The following is a 22,807-nucleotide window of genomic DNA, read 5'->3' as shown; positions in this document are numbered from 1 at the left end:
CTCTGCCAGATTTTTACACACTACGATGCTTCCATCCAGTCAAATTTCCTTCTCATCTTTTTTGTCTAAGAGCCCTCCTTGATGTTAGCACAAGGGACCTCCATGCTCCTACTTCTGCTGGTCTCCATTTCACCAGGCGCCTCCCTCCGACTTCCAATTGGCCACCACCTTCGTTGCTCTCCCTCAAAGCAATATTGTGTGTGAGTATAGTCAGAAGGTGAGTTCTCACTTTCGTGTCCCTCCATATTCTGCCAGCTCCTGGATTTCCAGACCTCAAGCATCAGAGACCCAGTGTCCCTGGACTCCCTCGACTCCCCAGGCTGCTCCCAGCCATCGCACACTCTGTGAAATGGTGACCCTCAACTCCCAGGTTCACCTTTTTCCCACAGGCACTGCTCATAGGCCTAGGATTGGGCCGTGTGACTGAAGTAGAGAAAACAAAGCCAGGGGACATTCCTTCTCTTCCCCAATGTTGGGACCTCCAAGATGCTGGGTCTACTGGGATTTGGCAGTGAATTCCATCTGCCTATTCTTGGTGCAACAGACCTTCTCACTGGTTTCCACTGCCCACACATTTAACGGGTGCTAGACAAAGACAGGGGCCAGAAGCAGGGGCAGTGGCACCCAGGGCTCCTTCCCTCCCTACCTCCCTCCCTCCCTCCCTCCCTCAGGCCACTTGTGTGGGGCCACATGAGACTTCTCTAAAGTTAGACACACCAGCAGATGGGTACTGGGGGAGAGGAAGGCACACAGGTGTCACAGCCAACTAGCACCTCTGGTCCTCCCACTCTTCCCCTCCCCTCCAGGCCTCCACCTCCAGTAGTAACAGAAAAACACTGCAGAAACCCAACAGTCAAAGAATGAGAAGTGTTGTCTTACAACTTCTGGTTCTACCCCAAGTCGGGTTTGTCCTTCATAATCTTGGATTTAGCTGAGTGAAAAGGGGCAAGTACCTAGATTCACACAGGACTACTGGCTGATGTTGTGGCATTTTGTTTATCTGAGCTTGCATAATGTAATGCACATTTGAGGAGGCGGTAGGGATATTCCCGTAATTTCCTAGAGGATGAATGCCAAAGCTAAAGCTAAATCAAGGTGAATGTAGTTTATATAAAGAATAGCCCCACTAACAACTGAGAGGAAAATGCTGATCCCGGGAAGAATACTGCAACAAGCACTAATGGATAACATACAGAAATAATGCTTTAATAATGCATGCGATCATGTTTTTATTAACAAAGAAAGTCTTGTTTCAAAACAAATACATCCTTGAGAGGAGTCTGAAATTAATCCCCAATAGGCAGAAATCCACATTATTATATATTCTAATTATAATTACAACCTGCTCTTAATATGAACATTCTAAATTATTAGTCACTTTATTAAGAACCAGAAAGAGGACTTCCTGCTGCATAATGAGAAGTACTCACAAGCTTCGAGAATGAGAAAAGCAAGAGACAATTCTGCACAGAGCTGGAAAGTAGTGGATGTAATTTATTTAATAAAAGTGCCTCCTTTCTCCTTTTTTGTTTAGGAATTGGTACACCCTTAGGGGTTCAGACAGCACCAAGCTTCACAGCTGCACTTTCTAGGGCAAGACAAAAATGTGTATCACAGAAAAATAACGATTTATCATTGTAACAGTTACATCCCACTACGGAAACCACCAGAGACTGCTTAACATTTTTATTTCAAACATGGTTTTCCCTAGTCTTCAGGTGACAAACGGAGACAGATGCCAGAAGGTGTTTTTCCACTTGTTCCTAATAAAAATGGCTAAATTCTGAGTTCATTGTCATCTGGGGTGACATTAAGACTGTGCTTTAGGCCGGGGAAGGTGGCTCACGCCTGTAATCCCAGCACTTTGGGAGCCCGAGGCGGGCAGATCACGAGGTCAGGAGATTGAGACCACCCTGGCAAACAGAGTGAAACCCCGTCTCTACTAAAATACAAAAAATTAGCTGGGTGTGGTGGCGGGCACCTGTAGTCCCCAGAGTAGTGAGCAGAGATCATGCCACTGCACTCCAGCCTGGGCGACAGAGCGAGACTCCATCAAAAAAAAAAAAAAAAAAAAAAAGACTGCACTTTAACAGACTGATCCTTCTCTTCCTTCCTATGCATTCTTCCTTCAAAAGGCTCCAAAGGCAACATCTGGGTCTGGTCACTGAAGACGGATGGGCTCCTTCTACTTCTTCTCCCATCCCCTGGAGGCCTCTGCCAGAGGGTAACATGCTATTTGAATGTAATGACACGCTGGTAGAATTTTACTGGCTAGTGTTATGTTTAGTGCATCCTTATCTTTAGGACCCGTTCTGTACAGACCTCCTCATTACAGATGGATTTCTCGATTTCAAAACATTCCTGGGCTTTCTAAAGGCTGTCATTGAACTAATTCTTATGATTTTTCTTCCATTACTTTCTTTATACTTCCAAGTCCTCTTTATCTGACATTGAACCTGAAGCCAATTTCCTGAAAATAATCACTTGTGCTACTGTGGTTATGAACCAATAAAAGGTTCAGAGTTGATTTGGATTTATTTTGTACTGTGCCATCATCAAATCCTTGATATTTTCTCTGGGTGTGAAGACCTCATACACTCAGACTTAACCTGTTTCATTTTCCTCTTTTTCTTCCCTTTAAGGAACAAGGTTGAAAATGTTCTACTTTGGTTATAAGAACTAAGGTTTCCATAGAGTAGTGATTAGCGGTAATAAAAAGGTTTTATTAAACATTAACAAAGAGCCAGATGCAAAGGCAAGAGCTTTGGAGCGTTGTCTCATTTAATCTTTCCAACAGCCCCACGAGGTAAATATCATGCTCTCTACATTTTATAAATGAGGAAGAAACTGAAGCTCAGAGAGGGTTTGTAACTCACTCACAGTCACACAGCTGGTAGAGGTAAAGCTGGGATCTGAACCTGGTGACCTGACTCCAGAGCCCCCATCCTCAGTCCTCACTAAGCTCCACTGTGCTCTCAGCAAGCAGGCTGTGCAGCCCAAGGCTCAACTATCATGTTTCTAAGGTGAAATTAATTGTGCAGTGATTCTTTGACTTCCCCCTCCCTTTTCAAACTTGATCACATTTCTGAATGCTTAGAAGTTTTGCACCAGGAGTCCATATAGTCCATCCTCATGTCCCAGGAAGGGCGATATCTGTGGTCAGTACATAGGGGCCCAGAGGGAGGAGCCAGGGCCACACCACCCCTGAGAGTGAAGCCAGTACAAGTCTACCTACAGTGAATGAGAAGGCCCAAGACACAATCGCCTTCAATCAGGGTGTCTCAAGTGCTGTTTCATACCCCAGATATGTTTCAGCCCAATCAGCAAATCTGAAGAAATAACCCACCAACAGAAGAAGGGTGGTTTACATAAATTTCTTAAAGGAATGAGGTTGATGCTGAGTGTATGGAGATAGTCCAGGGAAGTAGACATACTGTGGGCTCCAGGGTCTGGAGCAGGTCACAGGGGACACTCAGATCTCCAGCCAGGCCTGAGGGCACGAGCTGTCTTGATAGTGTGACTTCCTGCAACCTCCTAATTATAACTGAATTCTATCTGAAGATATGCTCGTAAAACAGATAGGGCATGTACTGATGACTTGGTGGTTGGATTTTATTTCTGATGAATAAACTGGCATTTAGATTTAAATATGACGCATTTTTGAGTTCAATTAAGATAAGTCAGTTTCTCTGAGCCTGATGATACACTGTGGGTGGGCAATATGTTAAAAATGTTGAGTCTGCAAATGAGGGGACCCAATCCTGTGCCTTCATGACCCATAGTCCCTGATGTTCCTGTCCCTCTCCTTGCTCCTCCTCCATGTCCCAGGAAGCAGAAAGTGGAACTCAGTCAGAATCAGTAAGGCTAATGCGGTCATGGTCATTTCAGAGTGTGGTCACTGGGTGGAGACCAGTCTCTGGGGAGGTGTTCCCATGGGGCCCCTGCTTCCCGTCCCATGAGAAACCTGTGCTCTTGGCACGTTTACTCCAGAGCCCTGTGTTAGGAGGCTCACCCAAAGGTGCAAGGTCCCAAGAGATGGTCCTTAGAAGGAAGGAAGAAGCTGGGCTCAGTCTGAGCCTAAAGCACTCACTCCAATCCAGCTCTCATCAGAGCTCCTAGGGCGGCTCCCACACATTCCTGCAGGTATAGTCACATGGCACTGAATCACATGCACTTTGCTCTTTTGGAACTGCCCAGTTAGGGAGGAAGGGGGATGGTCAGGCTGAGAGGTTGTGTTGGATGCAGGCACACTCCTAGGTTCCTGGCCATAATACCTGCCCTGATCCCACCGAGGAGCCCATCTCCATCCCATGAGATAGTGCCCCAGATGCAAGCTGTGGTATGACCAAACCCAGCCCTCCCGGGGCCAGCAGTGACCCAGTGTGATGAAAAATCCCATAAAGCTACCAACTCAGTGAATGACTGGCCTTTCTCTTTTAACAGCTTCTTCCCATAGATCAGGGCATGATGATAAACAAACTGATGATTCTTGAAATTAAACAATAATTTCAATGATAAGCTGTCATGGATCTTACTTGGTGTTCAGTGTTTCATTTTATTTTGCTATTTTGGTCGACTGAAGCCAAAATGAATACTCAAGTTTCTCAATCTCAGCATTACTGTCATTTGGGGCTAGATAATTCTTGGTTGCAGGGGAGTGGTCTGTGCCCTGTAGCATGTTAGCAGCATCCCTGGCCTCCACCCACTGCGCACCAGTGGCACTAGCCCTCTCAGTGTGACAACCAAAAATGTCTCTAAATATTGCCAAACATCCAAACATTGCAAAATTGCCCCTGGTTGAGAACCACTGCTTTAGAAGGTTGACCCAGTTTCTTGCTAATTTGATGATTAGGTTTAAGTAATTCTGGTACTTAAAATTCCTCAGGCAGGACCCCTGTTAAAACACTCACACTTTATCTGTGTGCACACCCTCCCATTTAGGAATGAGATCGTGGTCAGGCAGAGGGCCACTTCTGAGGGACAGGCATTTTGCCAACTGGCTCCTGTCAAGTGCTTTGTGTGATTGTCAGGTTGTGTTAAGTGAGCTGTTCCTGACTGGTTTAGCATCAGGCTTTGTGGGTGTCATATGGTCAGTGTTCCTAGTAAGTTGGGAGTTGATTTACCACAAGCTTCAAGTCTCTGTAAGTCACTTGGGGCCCTAATTTCAACACACAGACTGTCCCTTCTCTGTGTGTTGGGACTGTCCTTTCCCTGCAGAGCTGTGTCTCCAGGGACCCGTAGACCCCTGAGTCACTCAATTACAAATATTCAACAGGAGCCAACTGACCTCGGTGAGTGTGTGCCAGGGACAGAGAAGCCACGTGGTGCAGACACGAGTTCCGGGCATGGAAAAAATCCTCCTTCTTGGTCTTTACCTGTTCAATCGACAGAAGAAAAATCACCATTGAGGATATTGTGAGAGAGTCTAACTTAATAGCAAGACAGACGGCAAACATCCAAATTTTCAGTACAACATTAAGCATGGACACGGTGCAGAACCTTCTGTAGGCTGGCCTCCGTGACCTGCAAAAAATGCTTGTTAGATGAATAAATATCATACATGTAGAGAAGCCCTGTTTCCATGCTTATATTAATTTATACTAATGGAGGTCACAGACGTTAGAGAAACACGTGAAGGGGAGAACGCAGGCACAGATCAAGTGAGGCTGTTCTGATTGGGTCACTTACTGCCTGAAGAATTCAAAATACCAGAACAAACTACTTGAATCTAATCCTCAACATAACCAGCCCACATTCCCTCCTTCCTTCCCTTGCAGTCAGGAGCTTCCATTTGTTTCCAAAGTGTTTCTCAAACATGTTATGTCTCAAGAATTGGCACTGGGTAGCTGCCATGTTTGATATATGTGAGGAATTAACATAAACCTGGAGATAGGATCCAGAGTGATGGGGATGTCATTTATGCATCTGACAAATAGCTTTTCTGCATCTACTCTGTGCAAGATAGTCTTTCAATCACTCTAATGAAGCGAGTCTTTTTTCTTTGCTTTGTGTTTTAGTTGGAGGGAAGTGAGGACATATTAATATAACTAGAGTAAAATAAGAATGAAGAAGGCACAGAGAACAGAAAGATACCAAATCACAAAACTAGTAATTACCGTCATTTAGGAGGAGCTGAAGGTCTCAGATTCTTATCTGACCAGACAGGAGAGTTAAATGTGGCCCGTAAAATTTTTCTTTGTTCCTTCTTGACTTTCTTTGTTTCGAAAACCACATGGGTTTAATATTTAAACTTTTAGCATTTTTTTTTTGTGCTCAAGGAAATAACTCAAATAGAAAGTTACACTCAATGTATCTGCTTCTCATTTGTATTAAACTCACACCCTGACGTGCCCTCTCAGTTTAAATAGTTACTTGCTTCCCTGTAGCTCTGCGGTTTCTGCGGGGCCTGGAGATCCACATGTAAAATCCCTCCTGTAACACAGTGCTTTGTGCTCCGGTGGAAAAACAGCGCTGCTGAAAGCCTCTACCCATGTATAATTTAGCAACATCACCTGGGGCCGCAGGCACAGTTTGGAGGACAATGTCATGGGTGCCTCGGGATCCACACCTAACTGGGGCATCTCATGACAATCGAGGGAAAGGATAATGTCTGCTTTGCTCCCTGAATTGATATCTCTCTGCGCTGGTGTCACAATTACAACTGAAAGGGTGTGGCAGATGCATGCAACTCTCAGGGAACAGCCTGCAGCAGAACATCTTGGCAGGGGGAGGACAAGAGCTGGCCAGACACTTCTGGAAGTTCTGGAAGGAGATGCTGAAGCTCTACCCATTCCACTGTAAAGGACAACACCAGGAAATCCCAGTTAATACGGTTTAACCTCCTAATCATGCAGCGACTATCCCCCACCATTGCATGGGAGGCAGAGAAGAATAAAACACTGTGCACATGTGTCCAGATAGAATCAAGGGCACTTTTTAATTGTTTTTTTTTTTTAAACTCAATGTGTAGAGTAAGTTTTTCACTGGCCTGATCAAAAGAAAACCAGGGACAGAAAACTAACTGGCTGTGCAATGCAGACCCCTGCCTGAAGAAGGGACTTCAGGTGGGAAACTTTGCAGAAAGCCATGTGCAAAGCTGGCTATGACTGCACCCCTGAGAGTATGAGGAAAAAGGGGAAAAAAAAAAAAAAACAAGTTCAAGTGAAGAGGAAAGGCCCCGTGAAGGCCTACCAGCCAGCTCCTAAGTGCTCTTCCTTATATGTCAATATCTTGGTGCTGTTGCAGGACATTGGAGCAGGCTCAGTGTAACCTCACCCCTGCTGGCAAGAGGCTCCCTGGCCCCAACTCCAGACCCGCCCCAGGCAGGAAGAAGAGCACCCAGGTCTTGGGGCATGCTGATGGAAAGGCAGCATTCCTAGAATAGGAAAGCAACTGATTGAGAAGCCTCTGTCCCCTTGAATTAGAGCTTATTGGTAGGAAATACGAGGCTCAAGCCAACTGCAGGCTTCACAGTGATCCTCACGCCCAGATGGGCTGACCTAGGAGCAGTGTAGGCTCTACACACCATTCTGCTGTCAAGTGGTCAAAATGAACACATCAGAAGGTCAAATTTTGGCTCGGCCTCCAAGTGCAGAGACAGCATTAACTTCGAGAGTGTTGCTGGCAACCATTATAACCCTCTAATTGCCTTTGCAATGCACAAGATTTTAAAATATATGTATTGCACAAACAATATTGTGAAACAACAGAAATCAACTCTCTCATCTTAAAAAAACCTTAATACGAGGTTCCAGGAGGGGATTTAAAAAATGATATGGCTGTTCTTTGCTTCAGGCAATAAACATGCTACTGAAAACCTATGTGTAAATACAGTCTTATGCCAACTAAGTCCTTCTTAAAAATGCACCAGAAAACAGGCTCTGTTTTAAGCACTTAATTGTATTTGCTCATTAAGTCTTCAGAAGCCCTGGAAGTAGATTTTATTAAGATCTTCATTTTGCAGGTAGGAAATTGCAACACAGAAATGTTCAGTAACTTGGACAAGGTTGCAGAGCTGAGTTGGAACAGGGTGCCCAGGCCTCTGAGCCCACATCCCTAACCATGGGCTACACTGCCTCCCAATGGACTGAGAGTGAGTTAGTTCCCTGGCAAAACCTGCCCCTCCCAAGCATGCTGTTTATAAAGACGGATGATCACACATGGTCACATTTAATATCAACAACATCCCATACTTAAATCTTTGAATGAAAAGATGTGACTATTTCCTGATAAAGCATCACACAGCTAAGACAAAGAGCTGAATGCATAAAGAAGTTTCCCCATATCCATTCGCCTTTCTTTTCTTGAAAAGCCTCAAATAGATTTGGGCAGCCATACAGCCAATTAAAAAAATACTTTCCTGCAGAGGATCTACAAAAAATGTCAGCTAACATCATACTTAAAGGTAAAGGCTGAGTGCTCTCCCCTTAAGTTCAAGAAGAAGATGAGGATGTCTGTCATCAGCACTTCCTTTCAACACCAAAATGGAGATTCTAGCCAGGGCAATAAGGCAAGAAAAGAAAATTAAAGGAGATTAAAAAGGAATAAGTAGGCCAGGCACAGTGGCTTAAACCTGTAAACCCAGCACTTTGGGACGCGGAGGAGCTCAGAGGGCTGAGGTGGGAGGATTGCTTGAGCCTGGGTATACTGAGCCAAGATCATGCCATTGCACTCTAGCCTGGGTGACACAGTGAGACCCTGTCTCAAAAAAACTCCAAAACAAACAAAAAGGAGTAAGTAAGACTGACTCCACTCAAAAAGACATGATTGTCTATGTAGAAAAAGCTTAAGAAATATTTATTTATTTATTTATTTTTGAGACAGGGTCTCACTCCTGTCACCCAGGCTTGACTGGAGTGGCACGATCATGGCTCACTGCAGCCTTGACCTCCTGGGTTCTAGCAATCCTCCCAACCTCAGCCTTCTGGGTAGCTGGGACTACAGGTGCACAACACCATGCATGGCTAACTCTTCTGAATTTTCAGTAGAGATAGGGTCTTGCTGTGTTGCTGGATCTGGTCTCAAACTCCTGGGCTCGAGTGATCTGCCAGCATTGGCCTCCCAAAGTTGCTGGGATTACAGGTGTGAGCCACTGTGCCCAGCCTAAGAAATATATAATAAAGCTGTTAGAGAAATAGGAGCACAGGAGAACCAAGGTGACATCATTTTAAAATCAACTCCATCTTAAGACTAGCAAGGCACATTCCTTGCCAGTCATGAACCATGGTCATAAGATGTTTACGGTTGAGAAAACAGCTTAAATGTACCTGAAAGAACACAATCTTACAACAAAGGAAAGTCCAGATGTCCCAATAACCATAACAATATATGATTTTAAGATAATTGTATTTATGCTTTGAGGTACTTATTCAATAAAAAAAAAACAAGGGGCCAAGTGCGGTGGCTCACGCCTGTAATCCCAGCACTTTGGGAGGCTGAGGCGGGCAGATCGCGAGGTCAGGAGTTCGAGCCTAGCCTGGCCAATATGGTGAAACCCTGTCTCTACCAAAAATACAAAAATTAGCTGGGTGTGGTGGCACAGACCTGTAGTCCCAGCTACCCGGGAGGCTGAGGCAGAAGAATCGCTTGAACACAGGAGGTGGAGGTTGTAGTGAGCCGAGATCATGGCACTGCACTCCAGCCTGGGTGACAGAGTGAAACTCTGTCTCAAAAAAAAAAAAAAGAATAATTTTCTTTAAATCAACAGAATAGTAAATTTTGCCATGCTGTCAGCTCTCCCACACATAGACAGAACTTAGCTTAGCCTTTACAAAGATAAGACCCCTATATAAGAAGGGTTTAAAACAAAGATGGCCCAGGCGTGGTGGCTCACGCCTGTAATCCCAGCACTTTAGAGGCTGAGGTGGGTGGATCACTTGAGCCCAGGAGTTCAAGACCAGCCTGGGCAACAAGGTGAAACCCCGTCTCTACAAAAAATACAAAAATTAGCTGGGCGTGATGGTGGGTGCCTGTAGTCTCAGCTACTTGGGAGGCTGAAGTGGAAGTATCACTTGAGCCTGAGAGGGTCAAGGTGCAGTGAGCCATGATCGTATCACTGCACTCCAGCCTGGGCAACAGAGGGAGACCTTATCTTAAAAAAACGAAAACAAAAACCCAACAACAACAACAAAACACAAAGACTGCACATTCCTCCTCTTGCTTTCTGAGGACACCCTACTCTGTAACTGAGTAGTTTTCAATAAATGATCTCTTCTCACTGCACTGTGACTTGCCTTGAATTCCTTCCTGCACATGATCCAAGAACCCCCTCTTGGGATTTGAATCAAGGCCCATCTTCTGGCAACAAAGCTACTGGAACTACTGAGTTAAAGAAAGGCACAAAGTACAAGATTGATATACAAAAATCAATTGTATTTCTATATTCTAGCAATGAACTGGAACTCAAAATAAAAATGCCATTTACAATAGCATCAAAAATGTGAAATCCTTAAGGATACATTTTATAAAATATATTTTATATTTATATTATAAAATATATTTTATATTTTATAAAATGTAAGATCTATACATGAAAACTAAAAAAACTTCACAGAACGAAATTTTAAAAGACCACTTAAAAAAAAGGAGAACTATAGATTGTGTTCATAGGTCAGAGAACTCGATATCGCTAAGATGTCACTTCTCCCCATATTGATCTATAGATGCAACACAATGCCAATCAAAATGAATGCCAGCAGACCTTATTTTGTGTGAGTATGGTAGAACCATACAAGCTAATTAGAAAATGTGTAAGAGAATACAGAGGACCTAGAAGAGTCAAAACCATTTTGAGAAAAGAAGCGTTGGAGGATTCACCCTGCCTCATTTTAAGGCTTACTATAAAGCTATAGTAAACGCAGCAGTACGGTATTGGGGTAAGGATAGAAACATGAGTGAATAGAACAAAGTAGAGAGTTCAGAAACAGAGCCACATATGTACATGGTCTACTGATTTTCTACAAAGGTACCAAGGTAATTGAATGAGGGGAAAACAATTTTTCAACAAATGGCACTAAAACAATTGAACATCCACATGAAAAAACAAAGAAATAAATAAACCTTATCCTTTACTTCATACCATATACAAAAGCTAGCCCAAAGTGAATCACAGACCTAAATGTAAACACTAAATCTACAAAGTTTCTAGATGAAAACATAACAGAAAGTCTTAGTGACCTTGGTTTAGATTTTGTGAGATAAGACACAAATTTTGAATTTTTTCAAAATTTAAATACACTGTGAAGCAAATGAAAAGGCAGGTAATGGATGAGGCAAAAATCTATGCAGTCTCATATAATAAAGGATTTCTGTACAGAATTTATAAAGACATCTACAGCTCAGTCATAGGAAAACAAAACCCAGTTTAACAGATGGGCAAAAAATCTGAACAAACACTTCACCAAAGAAGACAAAATGAATAGCAAATAAACACATGAAGAAGATCTGAGAAATGCAGATTAAGACCACAATGAGAAGGTACTATGAACCCACTAAAATGGCTAAAATGAGTAAGACTTGCAAAACCGAGTATTGGTGAGGATGTGGAGCAACTAAAATCATTGCTGATGGGAGTGTAAAATGTTACAGCCACTTTAGAAACAGCTGGGCAATTTCTGATTAAGTTAAACCTACACCTATAGAAGAACCCAGCCATTCCACCCCTCGGTATTTACACAAGATAAATAAAAACATATGTCCACATAAAGTCACATATAAAATTGTTCACAGAAGCTTTATTCATAATAGCCAACACGGGAATCAGTGCATACAGCTACCACCTGCTTAATGGGTAAACAAATTGTATACATCTACACAAACGAATACCACTTCACAATAAAGAGGAACAAACCTATGCTGTTCCATTTCTATTAAATTATAGAAAAGGCAAATTTACAATGAAAGAAAGATAAGTAGTTTCCAGGAGTTGGGGATGGGGGAAGGGATTGACTGCAAAGTTGCACAAAGGAACTTTGTGGGTGACAGAAATGTCCTATATCCAGATACTAGTGGTGGTTATATGACATATGCATTTGTCAAAACTGGTTAGTTGTACATTTAAAATTGGTTAATTTTAATTCATGTAAATTATATGTAATATATATTATTATACATTTATATATTATATAATTTTTATATATACAAATGGATTTTTTTTTTTTTTTAAATCTCACCTCCCCATACTCCCTAGCTGCTAGGGTTAGACATGTAACCTCCCTTGCCAATGAGAACAGGCAGTTGTCTACCGGGCAGCTCCTCTGTAAAAGCTACTGTTTTCCTGATAACAAGATACTGCCTTTTTCTCTTTGTCCTTTCTGTACCTACCTGCTTGGAACTCAGCCACCATGTGACCTTGAGAACAGTTTTAAAGGCTGCACTATGGAGGTATATTGGTTCCCTAGGGCTGCTGTAACTCCTTACCACAATTCTAGTGGCTAAAAACAGAAATGTATTCTCTCGCAGTTCTGGAGGATAGAAGTCTGAAATCAAGGTGTCAGCAGTTCCATGCCACCTCTGAAGGTTCTTTCTTTCCTCTTCTGGCTTCTGGTGGTTGCCAGCGGTCTCCAACATTCCTTGGCTTGCAGCTGCTTCACTCCCATCGCTGCCTCCACCAGCATAAGGCCTTCTTCCCTGAGTCTCTGCTCTTCTTATAAAGACAGCAGTCATATTGGGTTAAAGCCCACCCTACTCCAGTGTGACCTAATTTGATTCCATCTGCAAAGACCCTATTTCCAACAGGGTCACATTCACAGGTACTGCGGGTTAGGACTTGAACATATCTTTTTCAAGGACAGAATTCAATCTACAACCTGGGGACAGAGAGGACGGAGAGAGTAAGAGCCCTGGCCCTACTTTGTCATGGAGCCACAGCCTGAGTCCTAGGCTGCCTACCTCTGTCTTTAGGGGAGAACAGCAAGCCCCTCTTTAGTTAAACCACTGCAGTCAAGCATTTTAGCTGATACACTCTGCCTCCCCTAATTGTTAAAGGTGATCACAGTCCCTCCTTGACCTGTTCAACAGGAGGCCAGGGTGCCCAGCACTAGCAAAACACTGGGCCTGAGGTGGCAGTTCTCTGAGTGAGTGAGTGCTCAGATTGTCCTTGCATGTTCTCTTGGCCCAGCCACCCACCTTCCACCATCGCAGCCTAGGAGTGTCCCTCCTCGGTCTGGGTGTCCTTGGTCTTCTCCCAACCACAGCATTTTAAGGCCCCTGTGGTGGCTTCCCCAGCTGTGACAGCTTCCCCAGCTGTGACAGCTTCAATTTCCCTGACTGGCCCACGCCTTCCTCCAGCCCTGTGTTCTGTGCCCACTCTGCCCTCCAGCCACGCTGAGGGGCTCAGTGTCTCTCTTGGCAATTATCCTCCATCCTGCTCCATACCCAGGACCACCTAACGCTCAGCAGCATGCTCTGCATCTCACTATTTCCCATGGGGCCCCTTCTCCCACACGTCCCCACACCCATCCGGACCCACAGATGGCCCCTTCCTCATGCCAGCCTTCCAACCCTATACCACTTCCACGGGCTACAGATGTCTCCCTGTAATCAAAAAATCCCATTTTTTGATTAAAACAGGATGAGCAGAAACCTGAGGGAGTGCACAATCCTCTGCAGAATGCATCAGGCCTTTTCAATGCCATCATTTCTGCTTCCACCTTCTGAATTCTTCAGGCTCCTGTCCAGGGCAGCGTTTAAAACATTCCTCCCCTTGTACCTAGCCCCAGATCCATTTGTATGTCCTTACAATGATTTGACTGTGCTTACTCCTACATCTGCCCGCTCCCCTCTCATCTCCCTGTGCACAGAGGTGGCATCATCAGGAAAGAGTCCAGTCCTGATCAATAACGGCACTCCCACCTGGTAGACAGAAGGACGTCTCGGAGCCTGGATGTCAGCTTTTGCAACACACATCAGGTGCTGCCCCTCTCACATGACGCCCATCAGATATGGAGTTCAACAACAGACATGCAGTATGCAGCTACATTAAAATATTTTTATAGACAAGTAGAAGCCAACACTATGATTGCTTCCCCACTTTCTGCTCTTGGGGGTGAGCCCTGAACTGCCTAGCCAGTAACCACCTTACAGAGTCACAGGAAATGTCGCAAGCCAGATCTTCCCAGGCCACAGAGTCTTTTTTCTTCCTCCTTCTCCTTCCTTTTCTTCTCTTTCCTTTCTGTAGTAAGTGTCGCCAGTGGCCTGGGCTTCCAGCTTGGTCACCTCCAACACAGTGGTACCTGCCCTCGCCTCCCTCTGCTGCAGGCCCCTAGGAGCCTTCCCTACCTCCTGGTTGGCCCTGGCTGGGAGGTCTGGGGGCCCCTGGGGGTCCTGCCCACACCTCTCTGTGACTGCACTGGCTGATGTGGGCAGAACACGAGGCTGCCTTCCTCGGGGTCCCCAGAAGCACCTCCAGATGCCATTGCTTGCCTTGGGGGTATCCTGACAGATGTAAGCCCGCCCCTGCCTGTGCCAGGGGCAGGAAGGGACCATCCCTCATCTGCTCAGCCCCATCTCTATCTTCCTGTCTTCCGGTTTGACTTTCTTTCTTGTGTGTGCCTTTGTGTGTGTATGTGTGTGTGTGTGTGAGGTGGGGTCTTTATATATTTGTCTGTCTTCCTGTATTTTTCTTTTTCTTTTTTTTGATATGGAGTTTCGCTCTTGTCACCTAGGCAGGAGTGCAGTGGAACGATCTCGGCTCACCACAACCACTGCCTCCTGGTTTCAAGCGATTCTCCAGCCTTGGCCTCCCAAGTAGCTGGGATTACAGGCACCCACCACCATGCCTGGCTAATTTTTGTATTTTTTTAGTGGAGACAGGGTTTCACCATGTTGGCCAGTGTTGGTCAGGCTGGTCTTGAACTCCTGACCTCAGGTGATCTGCTCGCGTCGGCCTCCCAAAGTGCTGGGATTACAGGCATGAGCCACCACGTCCGGCTTTCCTATATTTTTCTTTCTGTATTATGTCTTTACAATTTTTTCTATTCTGTATTTTTTCATCTCTCTCTCTCTGGTCTAGATGAGTTCTTTCTGTCTTTTTTTCTGGGCTTACATAAGCACTTTTTTACTCTTCTATATTTTTAATTTTGCTGTGTTTTTCTGCCTTTCTGTATTCTTTGGTCCTTCCAAGTTTTTTCTTTTTTTTCTTTTTTACATTCCCCAGAAACAGATCTCGTTTTTATTTTTATTCCTGTATTGCTATCTCTTTTTCCTTGTGGTGTTCTATCTTGTTTCCTGGGTTAATTCAAGTGTCTCAACTTCCACTCTTCTCTCATGTATTTGCACTCCAAATGATTCCTCCCTTTCATCTTTAGATATTTTCTCTATTAAACTTGGTTTCCTCTGCTTGGCTTTGGGAAGAGGGTCCTCCCCTCTCCACCCGCAGCCTCTCTTCCTGAGCTCTGAGATGCCCTCTTTCCGTACTGAGGGGCAGGTGTGGCAGGTCCTCAAGGAGAGTCTCCCAGAGAATAAGGGGGCTGGGCCCAGCAGCCAGCGGCTCACTGGTGGCTTCTGAGATGAGAATGTGGGATTCTTGGCACCTTTGCCCTAAACTTTGAACCTGAGCTAGAATTCCAAGACAGTAGGGTAAACAAATCTCCCTCAACATCCTGCTACATATGAGAAAAAGGAAATATGGGAGAAAGGATACAGAGAGCACCCTGATGTCCACAGTTCCCAGCTTGTTTCCTATGGAGAAAGAGAAGTGCCCAGACAGAACTGTATCCCGGATTCGGGGGCCAGCTGCAGGATTCTTGTCTGGTCTCTGAGACCCAGTGAAATGCTGAGCCCAGGTCAGAGTTGAAGTACAAGGTGCTTTCCTCCACCGGCCCACTCCTCTACCCTTCGCCCCTGCCACCCTTGCGTGTCCCAGCCTCCTCTGCACCAGAATCTCCCTTTGCTCAGAATGTGGCAGGTGACAGTTCTGCAGGGTGGAGCAGGTGAAATAGTCCCTGTCTAGGGAGGCGTGCCCCTGAGGTGCAAGGCTGGAATTCACAACACATTTTCCTAGAAAAACACAATGCCAAAATGATCGATGGCATTGATAATGCTATGAATGGGTCCAGCAACCAGGACATACTGAGCACCTTCCATGTTACAAGCACTGCACTGAAGTGCTGTATAAGAAAGACATTCTGCTTTTACAGAGGAGTCTCAGAAGAGTTCAATATCTGTCTCTAGGTCACACACTGGAACCCAAATAAATATGGCTCCAAAGAATACGATCTGTCTGGCCCTCCTGGTCCCCAGGCCCCAACACAGCTGGTTCAGCACAGCTGCATGAGAGCCCACATCATTGTTCACAAAGGGGGCTCCTAGCAGACTGTCTTGTTCACAGCAGCAAAAATATCATCTTTCTCAATGGTGTTTGGTGCAGGGGAAGGTCTCAGTAAATGTATATTCAAAGATACACACACATATGCACACGCACATGTGCACACACACACGGCTTCCCGCTATCCTGAACCATATCCAGAGCACACATCACTCTCTTGCTTCAGATATTTGTACATGCAATTCTCTCCACCAGAATACCCTCCACCACCTAACTACCTCCTCCTGGTTTCAAGAATGTAAGACACCTCATCAGGAAGCCCCCCACCAGCTCTCCATCCCCAGAGTGATTCAGGCATCCTCCTGGGAGCTCCCACCAAGCCGGCATGTCCACCACAGAAACTTGACATGCTGCCATGCGAGCGCTGCTCTGACCGGGGCAGGACTGCAACCACCCCAGCAACCAGCACAGCACGGGGAGCCTGGTCAGGCAATGACCACATGAAGGAAGCCCCACCCACAGATGGGTGGTGAGAGTAGAGATGGATGCACCAGGTGGGAGCAGAAAAGAAAGTGGATTCAGCCAGGCGCAGTGGCTCATGCCTGCAATCCCAGAACTTTGGAAGGCCGAGGCAGGTGGACCACTTGAGGTTAAGAGTTCATGACCAGCCTGGCCAACAGGGTGAAACCCCATCTCTACTAAAAATATAAAATTAGCTGGGTGTGGTGGCATGTGCCTGTAATCCCATTTACTCGGGAGGCTGAGGCAGAAGAATTGCTTGAACCGGGGAGGTAGTGGTTGGAGTGAGCCAAGATTGTGCCACTGCACTCCAGCCTGGGTGATAGCGGGAGACTCCGTCTCAAAAAAAAAAAGAAAAAGAAAAAGAAAGTGAATTCAGTGTGGATTCAGAGGGCAGAGAAATAGAGCAAATTCAGCAGAGAGGGTCAGCCACTCACTGCACGGCAGTCGCGGGGCCTGCCAGGATCTCTGCAGCCTCTTCTTTCACCCACGCTGTCTTCCAAGCTCTGGTCTGGAGTCCGGCAATATAAACAGACCCCAAAGACAAAGTCTATGCCTGGTGAAGACTTGACCATTTTTGTCACACACTAGAGTTCCAGGAGTGGGAAACTGTACGTGTTTGATCTGACCTGTTTCTGAAACTTTTCCCTGTTGAGGCTTAACTGAAACTGTCAGAACATGAAATCAACAGGGCCTTGGCAAAGGGCTTCTATAATTGAATATATTACTTTCCAATTTCTCCTCCTTCTTCCCTTTTGTGTCAAATGAAGAGTCCGGTTTTCATTACCGAGCCTTTCGGAATAGAAAATGATTGTTGGATGATCCATTCTTTTTGGTCATTTAGCACGCATTTGAACTCTACTCTCCTGAAATTGATCTTGGTAATTTCCAACAACAGATGTGTAAATAAATGTTTGATACTTTCTCCCATTTTTTAACAGTTTCCTCATTTTGAAAGTTCCTCCTTAACTGTCCTGGTGGATGGAGGAATAGAAAGGGGAAAATCAGGAGGCCTTAAATAGATTTTACAGGCACCAAAGCATGCATTTGGAGTACGGTCAGCTAGAAAGATCTTGTTTCAATAATATGATCTTCACGTTCAGCTGAAGACTATGTTATGGAACCTGACTGCCCTTAGTGACTGCTTAAAGCTGACATAAGGCAGAAAAATGTACATTTAATATGGGAAAGAAATTAGGCCTCAAGATCTTTGTTTCCTGAATCTCTGCAGCAGCTCAGCTGGTGCTGGGCCCATGAGGCAGGTGCAGGAGGCATTCTTGGGGCTGTGAGTGGGAGGTGATGGGTATAGTATGCAGAAAATCCACCCCATGAGGGGTTTGGGGCAAATCCAGTGAAGAAGGGACTGGCAAGGGAAGTGCTAACCCAACTGCAATTTGGGGCTCCTTGGGGCTCTGTGTCTCCAACTCCACTATGGCATCCTCTCTTCCCAGCTTTGACCCCTCCCTCAGCTCGCTCCCCATCACAGCGTTCCAAGTCCCACCAACACCCCCCCAGCCTCTCTGCTACCACCCAAGCTCGGGCTGCATCCTCACTCTTCTGGGCCCTTGGTTACTACGGCCTTTGAATGGTCACTCTCTCAGCACGGACCTCAGAAGGCTCTCCCTAGAACTCCCATGTGATCAGGCCATGACCCCTACAGGGAAGGGAGAAATGGAAGGTCCACAGCCTCACACAAGGCATACAAGCTGTGGGCCCATCCGCCACCCAATCACCCTGTCCGTCAGCCTCTCTAGCCTGTGACCCAATGGGATACTGATGGGCTTGACGCCCCGGCTGAACTTGCCAGTCACTCACTGACATCCCTATGCCTTGCCTCAAAGGTCAGTCCCACTCTCTGCCTGGGGATGATAGGACAGGGCACGCTCTGCCATTTGTTATTCCAGACTCAGTTCCAGTCTCACGGCTATCCTAGCTCCTATGCACCAAGCCCACCCATGGTATGTGCCTCCTCCCTCCCCGCTGCTCCCTCCTCCGTCCCCTCTCCCTGCACTTCCCCTGCCACCCTTCCTTCCCAGACAGAGTTCCTCGGGGACAGGAATTGTCATCCTCACACCCTAGAACTGGTAAGCAGCATTTTTTTTAAAGGACCTAGTCAGCAAAAATAAAAATGTTTACAGGTCATTTTGTTCCTTAATTTTTTATTTAGCTATATATTTGAAGTTTCAACTAAGCATTTTTATGTATTTTACTGTAACTAAGGGACTTACATTTTTGGTTAAGCCTTTAAGAATACTAAAACCCACTCACTTTTCAGAACTTCAAGAAAACTTATGAATGTCTTTGCAAGCGGCAAGGAGAGAGGTTTGAGATACCTGCCAGTAAGGAGCGAAACAATATCAGGGATTAAACAATAACAACTACAATACCACTAACCAAACCAGAACCACACTACCTAACTGCCCAAGGTGCTGGCAAGCAGGGAAGGAGGGGCAGGAATCTGAACAGGTCACCAAGAGCTGCCACATGGAATTCTAGGTCAATAAGTGGCCATGGTTCTCCACCGCTAAGCCACGAAGCTGGCAAGCAGGCAGGCTGGAGTTAGCACTGCCCCCAGAGAAGGTGAAGGCATTGACAGGGATGGATCTGACTCCCCTCTCTCCCTTCTCTGCACTTCTTTCTCTGCTGTGTCCTAATCATGCATGTCACCTGCATGCTTGGTTCTAAATGCCTCCTCCCCAATAAAGGCCACTGCTCCCCACTTGGCCTCTAGTGGCAGAAATGTCCCCACCCTACTGTGCTGCTGGAGGCAGGAAGCTGGCTGCCACTGCTGAGCTTGCGCAGAAATGGTGAGGGCGTGTGGTCTGACAACTTTGTGGGGTCCCTTTTCTCAGTTCTGCGGTAAGATTGCTGGTTATGTGGCAAGACAATGGGCTCTGAACAGTTCCTCGCTATGGCAGGAACTCAACAAATGTCTGTGATCCCAGCTCACCACGAGGGCCTGCCCTCCGGCCTTGTGCAGACAGGGCAAAATAGAATAACAGGCTCATTTCTGCACACCCCAATACCACCATCTCCAGTAATGCCTCACCCCAGGGCAAGTCTGCTCCCTAATCAGGGGGGAACTTCAAGAAACTGTAGTACAGTGTTCAGTCACTTACGCCAAGTCAAACTCACTAGCAATTGGTGTAGGGTAAGCTAGAAAATGTCACTTCAATAGTATGCTCTTCAGTCATGAGACCAGAGCTTGTCACATGTCCCCACTGATTTGCCTGTTTCTGAAACTGAGCTCTGTCTTGTCCCATTATCTTGCTGGCTGATTTGCCCAACTTCCATGACTGGCCCTTCCTCACCACCTTGCTGGGGCCCTGCTTCCAGGGGTCCATCCTCCCCAGTGAATAGAATGTCCAGACTCTCTAGGGCCCATCTGCCTGTGCTCAGGGCCAGCCCTCCACTGCTCACCTCTTGCCAGGCTTCTGTGACCCTGGCCACTGGTATAGACCACCCCCACCATCTGTCAGTCACCCTGCTACCTGGATTCCATGCTGCTGGCTGGCCTGGGCACCCACTGCCATTTTTCAATGTGACACTGAAAAGTGCCTAGCACGGGGCCTGGCCCAGGATGGACACGTGATGAGTGTGAGCTGTTGTCATTAGCCATTGCTTCTTCCCCCAGTAGGTGTATCAAGATTCAGCAGCTGAAGCCTGTTCTAGATTTCTAAATTTCCATTTTCACATGAAAAGACAGTACCTGTAATGCAAACAATCTGTCTGACTGCTGTGAGGACCTGTTTAAGTTATAATTGTAAACGTTTTCACTGAAGTAGAAAACACATACAGTCAGATGTGCAGCACACGTAAGTCTTGAATTTAAAGCTCCAGGATTCCTTACATGCACATATGCCCATGGAATCACCCAGATCAAGATACAGAACATTTCCTATACCCTCTCTGAACTCCCCCACCAGGCAGTACCACCCTCTCCCCTCAGACTGTGATCACCAGATCACCATCAACTGGTTTGGGGTCAGGCACAGTGGCTCACACCTGTAATCCCAGCACTTTGGGAGGCCAAGGAGGGAGGATTACTCGAGGTCAGGAGTTTGAGACCAGCCTGGGCAATACAGTGAGACCCTAACTCAAAAAAAAATTTTTTTAAAAATTAGCCAGGCGTGGTGGCACATGCCCATAGTCCTAGCTACTCAGGAGGCTGATGCAGGAGGATTGCTTGAGCCCAGGAAGTTGAGGTTGAAGTGATCTATGATTGTACCACTGCACTCCAGCCTGGGCAACAGAGTAAGATCCCGTCTCTAAAACAAAAGAAAACAGAAACAAAACTAATTTCACCCCTCACTGAATGGCACATAAATGGAATTATACAGTATTAACTATTCTGTGTCAGGCTTCTTTCACTAAACATAACGTCTAAAATTCACATATGTTGTTGCATGTGGCAGTAGTTTATTCATTTTTATTGCCAAGCAGTATTCCAATGTATGACAGATATCACAGTTTATTTATCTAGTGTCATGTTGAACATTTGGCTTCCTGTTTCTGGTTTTTGGATATTATTAATAAAGCTGTTATGAGCATTCCTGTACAAGTCTTTTTGTGAGAATATATTTTAATTTCTCTTGGCCAAATATCTAGGAAGGGAATTGCTGGCTCATAGTATAGGTGTACTTTTAACCTTATAAGAAACTGCCACTCTGTCTTCCAGAGTGGTGATTACCATTTTAGATTTCAGATAGCCATTATGAGAGCTTTGGTTGCTTTGTAGCATTGCCAGGATGGAGCGTTGTCAATCATTTTAGTTTAAACATTTCAGTGGGTGTGTTATGGTGTTTCATTGTGGTTTTAATTTCCATTTCTGGGATGACTAATAAAAATTAGGCAAAGTTGCATGTGCTCATTAACCATTCTTTTATATTCTTTTATGAGATATCTTTTAAAGCTTTTTGTGCAATTCTTCCTGGGTTGTATCTATACATTATTGCATTGTAGGTATTCTTTATATATTCTGGATAGAAGTGTTTTGCCAGATACAGGTATTGCAAATAATTTCTCCAAGGCTACGGTTTGTCTTTGTATGTTCTTAATGATATCTTTTAGAGAAGAAAAATGTTCACTTTTGGAAAAGATTCAATTTATCAAGATTTAATTTACCAATTAGTACTTTTTGTGTCTTTTTGAGAAATCTCAGTTTATGCCAACTTCCCAAAGATATTCTCCTATGTTTTCTTTTGAGAAGTTTATAGTTTTTCCCTTTTACATTGAAGTCTATGATCAATCTCAAATTAACCTTTGTGTATTATGCAGAAAATAAGGTCACAGTTAATTTATTTTCCTTCAGATATCTAGATGTTTCCTGCACTATTAAAAAATTATTTTCATCATTGAATTTCCTTCATACCTTTGTCAAAAAATCAAGTGAACATATACGTGTGGGTCAATTTCTGGACTCTGTAGTGTTCCATTGATCTCTCTGTTTATTCTGATGCCAGTACCATGTCTGTATTATTGAAGCATTAGCACAAGCTTTGAAATCAGGTAGTACAATCCCTCTACATTTCTTCAATGTTTTTTGAAGTTGTTTGGGCTATTTTAGGCCATTCACATTTCCATGTGATTGTCAAATCAGCTTGTGAGTTTCTACAAACATTCCTGCCAAGATTTTGCTTGAAATGCTGCTGAATCTATAGGCTAATTTGAGGAGGATGAACATTATGGCAATGTGGAGTTTTCCCATACACAAGCACAGCATACTACTCCAGTTACTTAGGCTTGCTTCAATTATTCCTTGGGTGTTATGTAGTCTTTAGTGTACAGATATTGCATGTTTTGGTTTTACTATTAAATGTGTTCCTAAGAAACTCATGTTTTTAGATGATATTGTAAATTAAATTTTATTTTCCAATTGTTTGATAACATATAAAACAAAATTCGTTTTAGATATTGAGTTTGTATCCGGTAGCCCTGTTTTGAGCTATTAGTTTGGTAAATTCTTCTATTTCTTTTTTCCTGTCTTGTTGCACTGGCTAGGCCCTCCAATACAATGTTAAATAA

General features: G+C 44.8%; 1 protein-coding gene across 1 annotated transcript in view; it reads right to left on the bottom strand.

The window, feature by feature from the left end:
• ACOXL (acyl-CoA oxidase like) overlaps window positions 1-22,807 on the bottom strand; it is a 389,165-nt gene that overhangs the window by 82,830 nt on the left and 283,528 nt on the right. The window contains exon 16 of the mRNA XM_055378293.2: window positions 5,288-5,375. Within this exon, the coding sequence (XP_055234268.2) occupies window positions 5,288-5,375 (88 nt within the window). The remainder of the gene's footprint in view (window positions 1-5,287; window positions 5,376-22,807) is intronic.

The sequence above is a fragment of the Gorilla gorilla genome, chromosome 12 (assembly GCF_029281585.2).
Source record: "Gorilla gorilla gorilla isolate KB3781 chromosome 12, NHGRI_mGorGor1-v2.1_pri, whole genome shotgun sequence".
NCBI lineage: Eukaryota > Metazoa > Chordata > Mammalia > Primates > Hominidae > Gorilla > Gorilla gorilla.
The sequence above is the reverse complement of the archived record's forward strand: the minus strand, read 5'-3'. Positions and strand labels throughout refer to the sequence as shown.